This window comes from Schistocerca nitens, chromosome 7 (assembly GCF_023898315.1).
Source record: "Schistocerca nitens isolate TAMUIC-IGC-003100 chromosome 7, iqSchNite1.1, whole genome shotgun sequence".
Classification (NCBI taxonomy): domain Eukaryota; kingdom Metazoa; phylum Arthropoda; class Insecta; order Orthoptera; family Acrididae; genus Schistocerca; species Schistocerca nitens.
Window position 1 is genome coordinate 344,490,948 of NC_064620.1, and position 12,667 is coordinate 344,503,614.

Genomic DNA, 12,667 nt, shown 5'->3' on the forward strand with positions numbered 1-12,667 from the left:
ATCCGTCAAAAGCGAAATATTACTTCAAGCAAACATAAAATATAAGTTGTATCCATGTTTTAGTAAGTAAATATAATTTTTTTATTGAATATTTCCTCTCTACACACAAATCGGTAGTCCCCTGCTCGCTCCTTTTGAAAGTACAGATCTTGATAAAGGATTTCTTAATAGTAGACTGTTTACGAGGAAATTTTCGTATACAATTTATAAATATTTCGTGGTCAATTGGCTGAACTATCAAAAATTACAATAGTAAATACGAAATTACGCCAAAAAATTAAACTTAAAACACTCTTGATGTCTTGGAGTTCATGGGACCTATATCTTGCCAGTATCAATATCGATATCAGACAAATATCGTTGTGATTCTCGAGTCCTGGGATAGATGAACTTCACATATACATAATTAAGTTTGTACAGAACCCTCAGACCGCGAGTCCTACTCCCAGTTGGCCGGCTTGATCTTGGCATCGTTTATGAACAGAAAAGAATTAATGAGAAGGCAAATTGACTGCAACGAAAGGCTTTCATGGACAGTGCTCGTTAGCGCAAACGACGAGTAACCACAGTTATGGACCCATTTAATAGTTCTCACACTAATGGCTAGTATCTGGAAGTAAGGTTTTCTAAAATCTAGCTCGAGGTCCAGTAGGTAATACAGTGGACGTAAAAGAAGTAACAACGTAAACACAGATGAGGTAAACTCACGAGTAAGCAGCACCAGATCGTATTGTGTCTTACAAGCACAGCTCGGTTCCGACCAGCCAGTAAAGGAGCGGTACTGTCATAGTGACTGGGCGGACATTCGATCAGTTTGTGTCCAGCTGGGATGCTAAAACATTTCGTCTCGTGTTATATAATCTTGAATATCTGGTTTAGAGTTTGAGCTACTTTCGTTAGTTGCTTTCCTTTCAGAGCTCTGTCCGTCTTCACCGTGGGAGTCATGAGCCTGGTCCTCCTAAGCACATACAGCGGTCTCCTCATCTTCGCCAGGTACTACGACTGCGACCCACTCACCACCAAGGTATGAACAACAGATCTGCTTCTGTTCCTTTATTTATGCATTTTTTTCACATGGCAAGCGGGGAATCCGGGTTCGAGTCCCAATTTGGTACAAATTTTAATATGTCACCAATAAACTGTGCCGCTGAAGTCTAATCGTATTCGAAATTGCTAACACACTTCTTCTGTTTCATACAGCTGTAGATTGTAGCCGTGTCTGTTCCTCCAAACAATACATGTATGTCTGAAGGACATTGCATAGTACACTGTAAAACACAGACACTTCAAAATAGTATTGCATACGGTGATAGGCCGCAACAGTAATAAACAAGTTTCTCCCTGTGCGGGAATAGGAGCAACTGTACGTGTACGGCACGTAGACACAAGGAGACATATGGGGGGTTCGGTCGGTTCGGGAGGCGTGCTCGAATAGCCGAAGTTGTTAAGGTAAAGCCGGATATCCGGTTCCAAGTCCGAGCCGGCACAAATTTTCATATGTTACTTACTGCTGAAGTCTAATCCTATTTTTTTCACACAGGTGTAGATCGTAGCAGTGTCTGTTCCTACAGTTCTGCATGCCTGTCTGAAGGACACCGCGTAGTACACCGTAAACCGCAACACTGCAAAATGGTTCAAATGGCTCTGAGCACTATGGGACTTAACATCTGTCATCAGTCCCATAGAACTTTTTTTTTGGTCATCAGTCTGCTGACTGGTTTGATGCGGCCCGCCACGAGTTCCTTTCCTGTGCTAACCTCTTCATCTCAGAGTAGCACTTGCAACCTACGTCCTCAATTATTTGCTTCACGTATTCCAATCTCTGTCTTCCTCTACAGTTTTTGCCCTCTACAGCTCCCTCTAGTACCATGGAAGTCATTCCCTCATGTGTTAGCACATGTCCTATCATCCTGTCCCTTCTCCTTATCAGTGTTTTCCACATATTCCTTTCCGCTCCGATTCTGCGTAGAACCTCCTCATTCCTTACCTTATCAGTCCACCTAATTTTCAACATTCGTCTATAGCACCACATCTCAAATGCTTCGATTCTCTTCAGTTCCGGTTTTCCCACAGTCCATGTTTCACTACCATACAATGCTGTACTTCAGACGTACATCCTCAGAAATTTCTTCCTCAAATTAAGGCCGGTATTTGATATTAGTAGACTTCTCTTGGCCAGAAATGCCTTTTTTGCCATAGCGAGTTTGCTTTTCATGTCCTCCTTGCTCCGTCCGTCATTGGTTATTTTATTGCCTAGGTAGCAGAATTCCTTAACTTCATTGACTTCGTGACCATCAATCCTGATGTTAAGTTTCTCGCTGTTCTCATTTCTAGAACTTCTCATTACCTTCGTCTTTCTCCGATTTACTCTCAAACCGTACTGTGTACTCATTAGACTGTTCATTCCGTTCAGCAGACCATTTAATTCTTCTTCACATTCACTCAGGATAGCAATGTCATCAGTGAATCGTATCATTGATATCCTCTCACTTTGTATTTTAATTCCACTCCTGAACCTTTCTTTTATTTCCATCATTGCTTCCTCGATGTACAGATTGAAGAGTAGGGGCGAAAGGCTACAGCCTTGTCTTACACCCTTCTTAATACGAGCACTTAATTCTTGATCGTCCACTCTTATTATTCCCTCTTGGTTGTTGTACATATTGTATATGACCCGTCTCTCCCTATAGCTTACCCCTACTTTTTTCAGAATCTCGAACAGCTTGCACCATTTTATATTGTCGAACGCTTTTTCCAGGTCGACAGATCCTTTGAAGGTGTCCCGATTTTTCTTTAGCCTTGCTTCCATTATTAGCCGTAACGTCAGAATTGGCTCTCTCGTCCCTTTACTTTTCCTAAAGCCAAACTGATCGTCACCTAGCGCATTCTCAATTTTCTTTTCCATTCTTCTGTATATTATTCTTGTAATCAGCTTCGATGCATGAGCTGTTAAGCTGATTGTGCGATAATTCTCGCACTTGTCAGCTCTTGCCGCCTTCGGAATTGTGTGGATGATGCTTTTCCGAAAGTCAGATGGTATGTCGCCAGACTCATATATTCTACACACCAACGTGAATAGTCGTTTTGTTGCCACTTCCCCCAATGATTTTAGAAATTCTGATGGAATGTTATCTATCACTTCTGCCTTATTTGACCGTAACTCCTCCAAAGCTCTTTTAAATTCCGATTCTAATACTGGATCCCCTATCTCTTCTAAATCTTCACCCTCATAGAAGCTTTCAATGTATTCTGTCCACCTATCCGCTCTCTCCTCTGCATTTAACAGTGGAATTCCCGTTGCACTCTTAATGTTACCACCGTTGCTTTTAATGTCACCAAAGTTTGTTTCGACTTTCCTGTATGCTGAGTCTGTCCTTCCGACAATCATATCTTTTTCGATGTCTTCACATTTTTCCTGCAGCCATTTCGTCTTAGCTTCCCTGCACTTCCTATTTATTTCATTCCTCAGCGACTTGTATTTCTGTATTCCTGATTTTCCCGGAACATGTTTGTACTTCTTCCTTTCATCAATCAACTGAAGTATTTCTTCTGTTACCCATGGTTTCTTCGCAGCTACCTTATTTGTACCTATGTTTTCCTTCCCAACTTCTGTGATGGCCCTTTTTAGATCATTCCTCTTCAACTGTACTGCCTACTGCGCTATTCCTTATTGCTGTATCTATAGCGTTAGAGAACTTCAAACGTATCTCGTCATTCCTTAGTACTTCCGTATCCCACTTCTTTGCGCATTGATTCTTCCTGACTAATGTCTTGAACTTCAGCCTACTCTTCATCACTACCATATTGTGATCTGAGTCTATATCTGCTCCTGGGTACGCCTTACAATCCATTATCTGATTTCGGAATCTCTGTCTGACCATGATGTAATCTAATTGAAATCTTCCCGTATCTCCCGGCCTTTTCCAAGTATACCTCCTGCTCTTGTGATTCTTGAACAGGGTATTTGCTATTACTAGCTGAAACTTGTTACAGAACTCAATTAGTCTTTCTCCTCTTTCATTCCTTATCCCAAGCCCATATTCTCCTGTAACCTTTTCTTCTACTCCTTCCCCTACAACTGCATTCCAGTCGCCCATGACTATTAGATTTTCGTCCCACTTTACATACTGCATTGCCCTTTCAATATCCTCATACACTTTCTCTATCTGTTTAGCTTGCGACGTCGGCATGTATACCTGAACTATCGTTGTCGGTGTTGGTCTGCTGTCGATTCTGATTAGAACAACCCGGTCACTGAACTGTTCGCAGTAACACACCCTCTGCCCTACCTTCCTATTCATAACGAATCCTACACCTGTCATACCATTTTCTGCTGCTGTTGATATTACCCGATACTCATCTGACCAGAAATCCTTGTCTTCCTTCCACTTCACTTCACTGACCCCTACTATATCTAGATTGAGCCTTTGCATTTCCCTTTTCAGATTTTCTAGTTTCCCTACCACGTTCAAGCTTCTGACATTCCACGCCCCGACTCGTAGAACGTTATCCTTTCGTTGATTATTCATTCTTTTTCTCATGGTAACCTCCCCCTTGGCAGTCCCCTCCCGGAGATCCGAATGGGGGACTATTCCGGAATCTTTTGCCAATGGAGAGATCATCATGACACTTCGTTAAATACAGGCCACATGTCCTGTGGATACACGTTACGTGTCTTTAATGCAGTGGTTTCCATTGCCTTCTGCATCCTCATGTCGTTGATCATTGCTGATTCTTCCGCCTTTAGGGGCAATTTCCCACCCCTAGGACAAGAGAGTGCCCTGAACCTCTATCCGCTCCTCCGCCCTCTTTGACAAGGCCGTTGGCAGAATGAGGCTGACTTCTTATGCCGGAAGTCAATGCTGATTATTTATCAAAATTTAGGCAGTGGCGGGGATCGAACCCGGGACCGAAGACGTTTTGATTATGAATCAAAGACGCTACCCCCTAGAACTTAGAACTACTTAAACGTAACTAACCTAAGGACAGCACACACATCCATGCCCGAGGCAGGATTCGAACCTGCGACCGTAGCAGTCGTGCGATTCCGGACTGAGCGCCTAGAACCGCGAGACCACCGCGGCCGGCCACTGCAAAATAGTACACTTTTTTGTGGATGAGGGTGGTCTGGCAGACTGATTCTCGCACAGTTTCTGAAGCTTTCGTGTTCGATTCTCACCTCACACACTAAACGACGCCTTTCACCACTGAGAAAGCCAAATGAACAGCACTGTGTTCGACCGTTGTTCGGATTCCAATCTAAACATGCTGTCTCCTGCTGCTACGTGGATTGAAGTCGGTTTAGATTAGACCATGACAGAGGCGGATGTCGAAGCAAATAGAAACTCATACACAGTATCTTTGGTTTTAGTCTTACTATCGAAAAATAAGAAATTTAAAAAATCAATATGTTTGGGAACAGATGGCTTTGTGAAATTCGTTTGGTGCTACAAAGTTCTCTGCTTCTTTTCTTAGTATCCAGATTCTCTGAAGGTTACACAACATAACAGCGAATGATCATAATAATTTATTCGTAGATCTTGTGATCCTTTAGTAGTAGTAACATTACATATGCGTTTTTCTTTGTGATGGTAAAATCATAATGCGCAATATATGGAAATACAACAAAGGCGTGATAACGGCAGATCACGAACCATCATTATCTCGGCTGATCAGAGTTAAGTTTGTTTTTCGAGCAAAACTCGGTGCTTCAAACTGGTATTTCAAATAATCTAATACTCAGTACGATATCGCAGGATTATCACCAGTTCTTTCAATAAAATCCCGATTGTGAATTAAATGGGTGTTGTTGTAAAGGTACACTATAGATTTTCATGATTTTTAGTTGTGGATACTACTGCACGAGAATAGCAAACAAATAGTGGCCTTAAATTTGCCACTCTCATTTCAGAAATTAGAAAATTCGATCCTTTGTTATCTATGATTTATAGAACCACTTTTAATAAAGCTGATAACCATTGTCAGCTGCGCCCCTAAGTATCTTTCTACTTTGGATATTATTAAAACTATTGTTTCCACATTGGTCCACAATGCCTGATAGTATTGTATTAATAATCAACCAATATTATAAAAATGTATGTATGTATTATGTATGTATTCGTGTGGGCACATATGTTCCACATCTCCCCCTAAACCACTGGACCGATTTCAACCATACTTGGTACACATCTCACTTACTCTCAGCATAGGGTCCCTGTGAGAGTAAGAACGACCTACGTAGCTAACAAAGTGGCGGAGGTCGAAATGCAGTAAAGCACACGACGCGCCAATATCCATACTTTATTTACCCATTATTTAAGAATAAGAGCACCTAGGGACTTGCAACATACTTTACACGTAATATCAAACCTGACGAAACTTTTTCTCGCTGACAACCCCCACAAAATGATGAAAGGAAAAAAGTTTATCGCTTACAGTATTCTAGCTTATCATGCAGTATAATTTCCGCATGAAACATGACGTTATAATTTTTTACTTCTTTACTACCAGTTGCATTTGCGACACATTTTACAGACTATTCACGTATACCACTGTACACACCAGCAAAATTATATCATTGTGCGACACATAATTCAGGAGATAAAAAGTCAAAACTGACAGGCGTGAAAAACTGCAGCATTATGCGTGACGTTTCAATTTATTAGTTCTTTACTACAAACTCTATTCACAAAACATTACGCGTACAGTAGTCACGTATGCCATTGTGTGTACCTCCAAAATTATATCTTTGTACAACACATAGTTCAGGGGATACGACGCCATAAACATTGAACTACATGAAAATGAAAGTGCAGGAGAAAATTCGCTAGAGGTTCAGGTGAAAATATTGGTACAAATACGTGAGTAGATGAGAAAATCGACGAGTAAAAAACTCATCCTAAACCCCTGCAACGATTTCAGCCTTATTTGGTACAGATATTATTTACCATCCGGAAAGAAATACTGTGAGGGTAAGAACCACCAGCCTCCTACTGTAGTGGGGGTGATGACATGGAGAGAGAAGGATGAGGAGGAGATGGATAGACAAAGATGGGGAAAGAGAAGATGGGCGCAGATAGGAGGAGGAGGAGGTGGACAGAGAGAAGGCAAGGGGAAACAGACAGAGAAAGGAAAGAGGAGGTAGTGGACAGAGACAGCAGAGATGGACAGAGAAAGGAAAGAGGGAGGAAAGGAGAGAGGACAGCAGGAGGAGTAGGAAGTGGACTAGGTGGGGGAGAAGGGGATCGACAGAGGCGGAAGGAGCAAATGGACAGACGGGGGAGCAGCAGATGAACGGAGAGGGAGGGAGAAAGAGCAGATAGAGGGAGGAGTAGGAGTACATAGACAGAGAGGGGAGCAGTAGGAGATAGGGGCAGTGCAGGAGGTAGACAGAGAGAGGGGGAAGGAGATGGACAGAGAGAGGGGGAAAGAAGAGATAGACTAATAGAAGATTGGAATAAACACATAACCAGGCAATACCGGGTACTTGTCTAGTTAACCTATAAAAGAAATGTCATCATAGCCAGCTTCTATTTGTCTTACATTTAATATTCTAGCTGCTACGTCTAGTACATGGCAACGGCCTTGCCGCACTGAGTACACCGGTTCCCGTCAGATCACCGAAGTTAAACGCTGTCGGGCGCGGCAGGCACTTGGATGGGTGACCATCCTAGCCGCCATGCGCTGTTGCCATTTTTTGGGGTGCATTCAGCCTCATGAATCTAATTGAGGAGCTACTCGACCGAATAGTAGCGGCTCCGGTCAAAGAAAACCATCATAACGACTGGGGGAACGGTGTGCTGACCACACGCTCCTCTTATCCACATCCTCAGCTGAGGATGACACGGCGGTCGGATGGTCCCGATGGACCACTTGTGGCCTGAAGACGGTGTGCTTTTACTTCTAGCACAAGTGTTGGATACTAGTGAGATGGCACTCAAACTAAAATTATCTGCGACCCACGACATAAATAGCTGTCACTATCCTAGCTCCTGATACAGCCGGTAGGTTCAAACTGTCAAGCGGCCGGACACGCTCCTGTGAGATATACTGATCCTTAACAGAGGATGTGAAGTAGGATCTTCCGTCCTGCCAACGAAGGGCTGTCTTTAATGGTCCAGGTGGTTAGCGTTTTCGTTTTTTTTAAACACGTGACAGTCAGGAACAAGTGGAAAAACTATGTGGATCTTAATACGAGTATTAACTATATAAAAGCCTGGTTTGCATACCGATAAAGAAATATGCTAATGGGAATCATATCAATCTCTGAAGTTATTGTTATAGGCTCCTTAACGGCCCACCGAAAGTCCACCTCCTCACTCTGGTGTGACCAGCGTGACAGAGACTTAAAACACTAACTAATGTTGGTAGCTTGCTGCACATCAACCAATTCACGGTATTCATTGATTCAGTGTAACCTGGTGTGATGCTAGAAACGTTAAGTAATGCGTCCGACCAGCAGCATCTCAAGTCATATTGCATTGAAACTGCGATGACAAGCATGTGTTAGTCACGAAGATCTTATTACGATGTGGGAAAAATAAAATTGTGAATCAGTTAGAAAATCCGTTTAAGAACTCCATATCATGTCCTACAAAATAACGGGCCTTTAGAAACCTAAATCTTCACTCACACGCTTGATTCAAGGTACCTGTGCAAACTTAGTAATTTCGAGGGAAAAGAAAGCATAGTATATGATAACTCGGTGCGGGGATTATGATAGTCTTTCAGTCGAGCAGTATGAACAGAGACTGAGTCTGTCTGCCATCAGAAGCAAAGACCGTCACAACAGGAGGAAATGTGATATGGCACTAATCTAAATGTGTAGCGGCTTAAAGGAGTGGGAGGCAACAAACAGCAGCACAGAAAATTTAAGGGAACCTGGATGTGAGATGGGAGCATTGTCCCTCATACTTTGTAAGTGTATTACCCTTGGTCTGTGACACGCCTTATGCCAAAACCGAATAGTATTTGGTGAATCAATATTAGACAACGTGTTTATTTATGAATGATAGTTCATCTGTTACAATAGTTTACCTATGTGATGAATTTTGAAAGCGAGTTTAATTTCAGTACCGTTATTTGATTGATCGTGCGTCTAATATCACCCAAACTGTGAAAGAATGCTCTCGACATATATGTACATAGAAATATGTGATGCCTAGCTTCTTGCGTTTTGGAATATATATGAGAAAATAGCAAAAAGTTGTTGCACATACTTATTATTTAGCTCATGAACGCCCACCAATCAATAGTATGTAGTGTACGCACATCAGGACATTACTAGCAGGTATTAGGAATAATACAAAGATATCATCATAGTACTCATTTGGTGAATACAACTAAAACCACTGTGAAGATATATGTATCATCACCGAAACTTTTCACACCATACGGCTCTTTCAATGCATCCTTGATCACGAGCCTATTCTCTGTCATCGGCACTCCTTTCCAAAAGACAGTTCCCTACTCTGGACTCCCTGGTAGCGATTTTAGCACATCTTTCTACTGACAATCCATGGCGATTAAGGTTCTTATCACGTTACTTCCTACGTGGCTGACTAAATTGTACATCTTGCTAATCACACCATCATTCAAACATTGAATCCATTACGCCTATTCCCTGAACTTTCCAAATAACGACAGTTTTCGGTTGTCGCTGCTACTTCTAGCTATTGAAACTTTTATTCAGTTTTGTATTCTGTATTGTAGACTTAAAACAATAAATTTCGCATTTGCAAGATTCCTGTCTACTGGCATTATTACTTCGATAAAACCAGTAATCTGTACATTGAAGAAACACTCACGGACATAAAAGAAAGATGCAGTGGCGGGATTTACAATCGGGGTGAAATGATACGAACAATAAGTTCCACTGATGACGTTGCTATCCTCAGTGAAAGTCAGAAGGAATTGCAGGACATGGTTAATAGAATGAACAGTCGAATGAGAACAGAATATGGACTGAGGGTAAAACGAAGAAAGCTAAAGTAAGAGAAGTAGCAGGAATGAAATAATTGATAAACTTAACTTTGAAATTAATGACCACACGGTAGGCGAAGTGAAGGAACTCTTCTACCGTGGACGCAAAGTAAGTCACAATGGAATGAAACAAGGAAGACATAAAAAAACAGTCACGGATAAAGTTGGCATTACTTGCCAAAATAGAGCTACCAATATTAAACATAGGTCTTAATCTGAAGAAGAAATTTATGAGAATATGCGTTTGGAGCATAGCGTTGTGTGGAAGTTAGTCATGGAATGTGGGGAAACTGGAAAAGAAGAGAAATAAGGCGTTTGAGGTGTGGTACTAGAGAGGATTGTTGAACATTTGATGGATCTATAAAGAAATGACGAGGTTCACCGCAGACTTCCGGAAAGCGTTTGACTCGGTGCCCCACTGCAGACTCCTAAGGTACGAGCATATGGGATTGGTTCCCAAATATACGAGTGGCTCGAAGACTTCTTAAGTAATTGAACCCAGTAGGTTGTCCTCGATGGTGAGTGCTCATCGGAGGTGAGGGTAACATCTGGAGTGCCCCAGGAAAGTGTGATACGTCCGCTGTTGTTTTCTATCTACATAACTGATCTTTTGGATAGGGTGGATAGCAATGTGCGGCTGTTTGCTGATGATGCTGTGGTGTACGGAAAGGTGTCGTCGTTGAGTGACTGGAGGAGGATACAAGATGACTTGAACAGCATTTGTGATTGGTGTAAAGAATGGCAGCTAACTCTAAATATAAATAAATGTAAATTAATGCAGATGAATAGGAAAAAGAATCCCGTAATGTTTGAATACTCCATTAGTAGTGTAGCGCCTGACACAGTCACGTCGATTAAATATTTGGGCGTAACATTGCAGAGCGATATGAAGTGGGACAAGCATGTAATGGCAGTTGTGAGGAAGGCGGATAGTCGTCTTCGGTTCATTGGTAGAATTTTGGGAAGATGTGGTTCATCTGTAAAGGAGACCGCTTATAAAACACTAATACGACCTGTTCTTGATTACTGCCCGAGGGTTTGGGATCCCTATCAGGTCGGATTGGGGGAAGACATAGAAGCAATTCAGAAGCGGGCTGCTAGATTTGTTACTGGTAGGTTTGATCATCACGCGAGTGTTACGGAAATGCTTCAGGAACTCGGGTGGGAGTCTCTGGAGGAAAGGAGGCGTTCTTTTCGTGAATCGCTACTGAGGAAATTTAGAGAACCAGGATTTGAGGCTGACTGCAGTACAATTTTACTGCCGCCAACTTACATTTCGCGGAAACACCACAAAGATAAGATGAGAGAGATATAGATTAGGGCTCGTACAGAGGCATATAGGCAGTCATTTTTCCCTCGTTCTGTTTGGGAGTGGAACAGGGAGAGAAGATGCTAGTTGTGGTACGAGGTACCCTCCGCACGCACCGTATGGTGGATTGCGGAGTATGTATGTAGATGTAGATGTAGAATCGGCGAGGAGAGGATAATATGGAAAACACTGACAAGATGACGCCTTAGGACGATAGGAAACAGGACGTCAGGAAATAAGTTCCATGGGAATTGAGAGAGCTGTAGAAGGTTAAAACTGTAGGGGAAGATACAAGTTGGAACTCGTCCGAAAAATAGTAGAGGACATAGGTTGCAAGTGCTACTCTGAGTTGAAAACGTTGACACAGGAGCGGAATTCGTGGCGTGCCACTTCAGACGAAATTGCCTGTAACACCAGTAGTCCACTTGGGTCAATGGGTCAAGAGGCTACCCTTCTATGATGCTTGTTGCGGTCTGCAGAATTTTTAGAGTATCAATTTTCACAGACAACTTATGTCATGTTCTGCAAATCTGTAACACCCATATTACTAAACGGCTAAGCAAAGCAGCCACAGATCCTAGTTGCAGGTTGCCTGTCAACATTTGATTTTCAGTATTTCTTACAATTATTGATTAATTGAATAATTTAAAGTGCTGTCATAAACTACTCATTAAGAAGTAAGATTTAATAAATCAAGTCTTTAAGTATCTTCAAAATTAATTATTGTACGTCATACAGTTCAGGTAAAGCGACGTCATGAAAACTGAGATGGGAGACAAATAGCTTTTCTCAGATGAAGCGCAATTTACCCAGACTGTAGACATCCATTATCTAACAATGAGAACACTTAATGACTTCCAACAAACCCTTTTTTATTTACCTGTTTTGATTCTGACTTTCTCATTAGTCTACGGCTAAATAATCCTAAACTAATAAAACCAATATCATTAGCGTTTGGGTCTTCAACAATGAATGTTTTACATGCTAAACATCAAATATTTAACACATTAACTCATTTGTACAGCAATCATACATCATAAATTGATTTAGACATGCGGATTCGATTTTTTAGAGAATCAGAGTTTGGGGTTACTGGTTTCTTGTAATTGCTAGCCCATATCGATGAGTCAAACAGTTTATTTCATACCATGTAACATGACCAACCTTCCTGAACATTTTCCATGTATAATTTTCTTATCACTCAGTTCATTACTCAGCTGCCTCATACTGAGTCCTAAAATCTTTTGAAAGTCACTTGAACAATACATCCCCTTGATTTAAGATTATCACATTGTTCCAGTCACATTTATGTTACTCTGTGTGCCGGCCTGGATGGCCGTGCGGTTCTAGGCGCTGCAGTCAGCAACCGCGTGACCG

At 41.8% G+C, this 12,667-nt stretch overlaps 1 protein-coding gene and 1 pseudogene across 2 annotated transcripts in view; both read left to right on the forward strand.

The window, feature by feature from the left end:
• Positions 1-12,667, forward strand: part of LOC126194804 (sodium-coupled monocarboxylate transporter 1-like) — a 202,557-nt gene that overhangs the window by 117,550 nt on the left and 72,340 nt on the right. For both annotated transcript variants that reach the window (XM_049933116.1, XM_049933117.1), the window contains exon 9: positions 916-1,024. In XM_049933116.1, coding sequence (XP_049789073.1) covers positions 916-1,024 — 109 coding nt within the window. The remainder of the gene's footprint in view (positions 1-915; positions 1,025-12,667) is intronic.
• LOC126197347 (5S ribosomal RNA) lies at positions 7,575-7,692 on the forward strand (annotated as a pseudogene).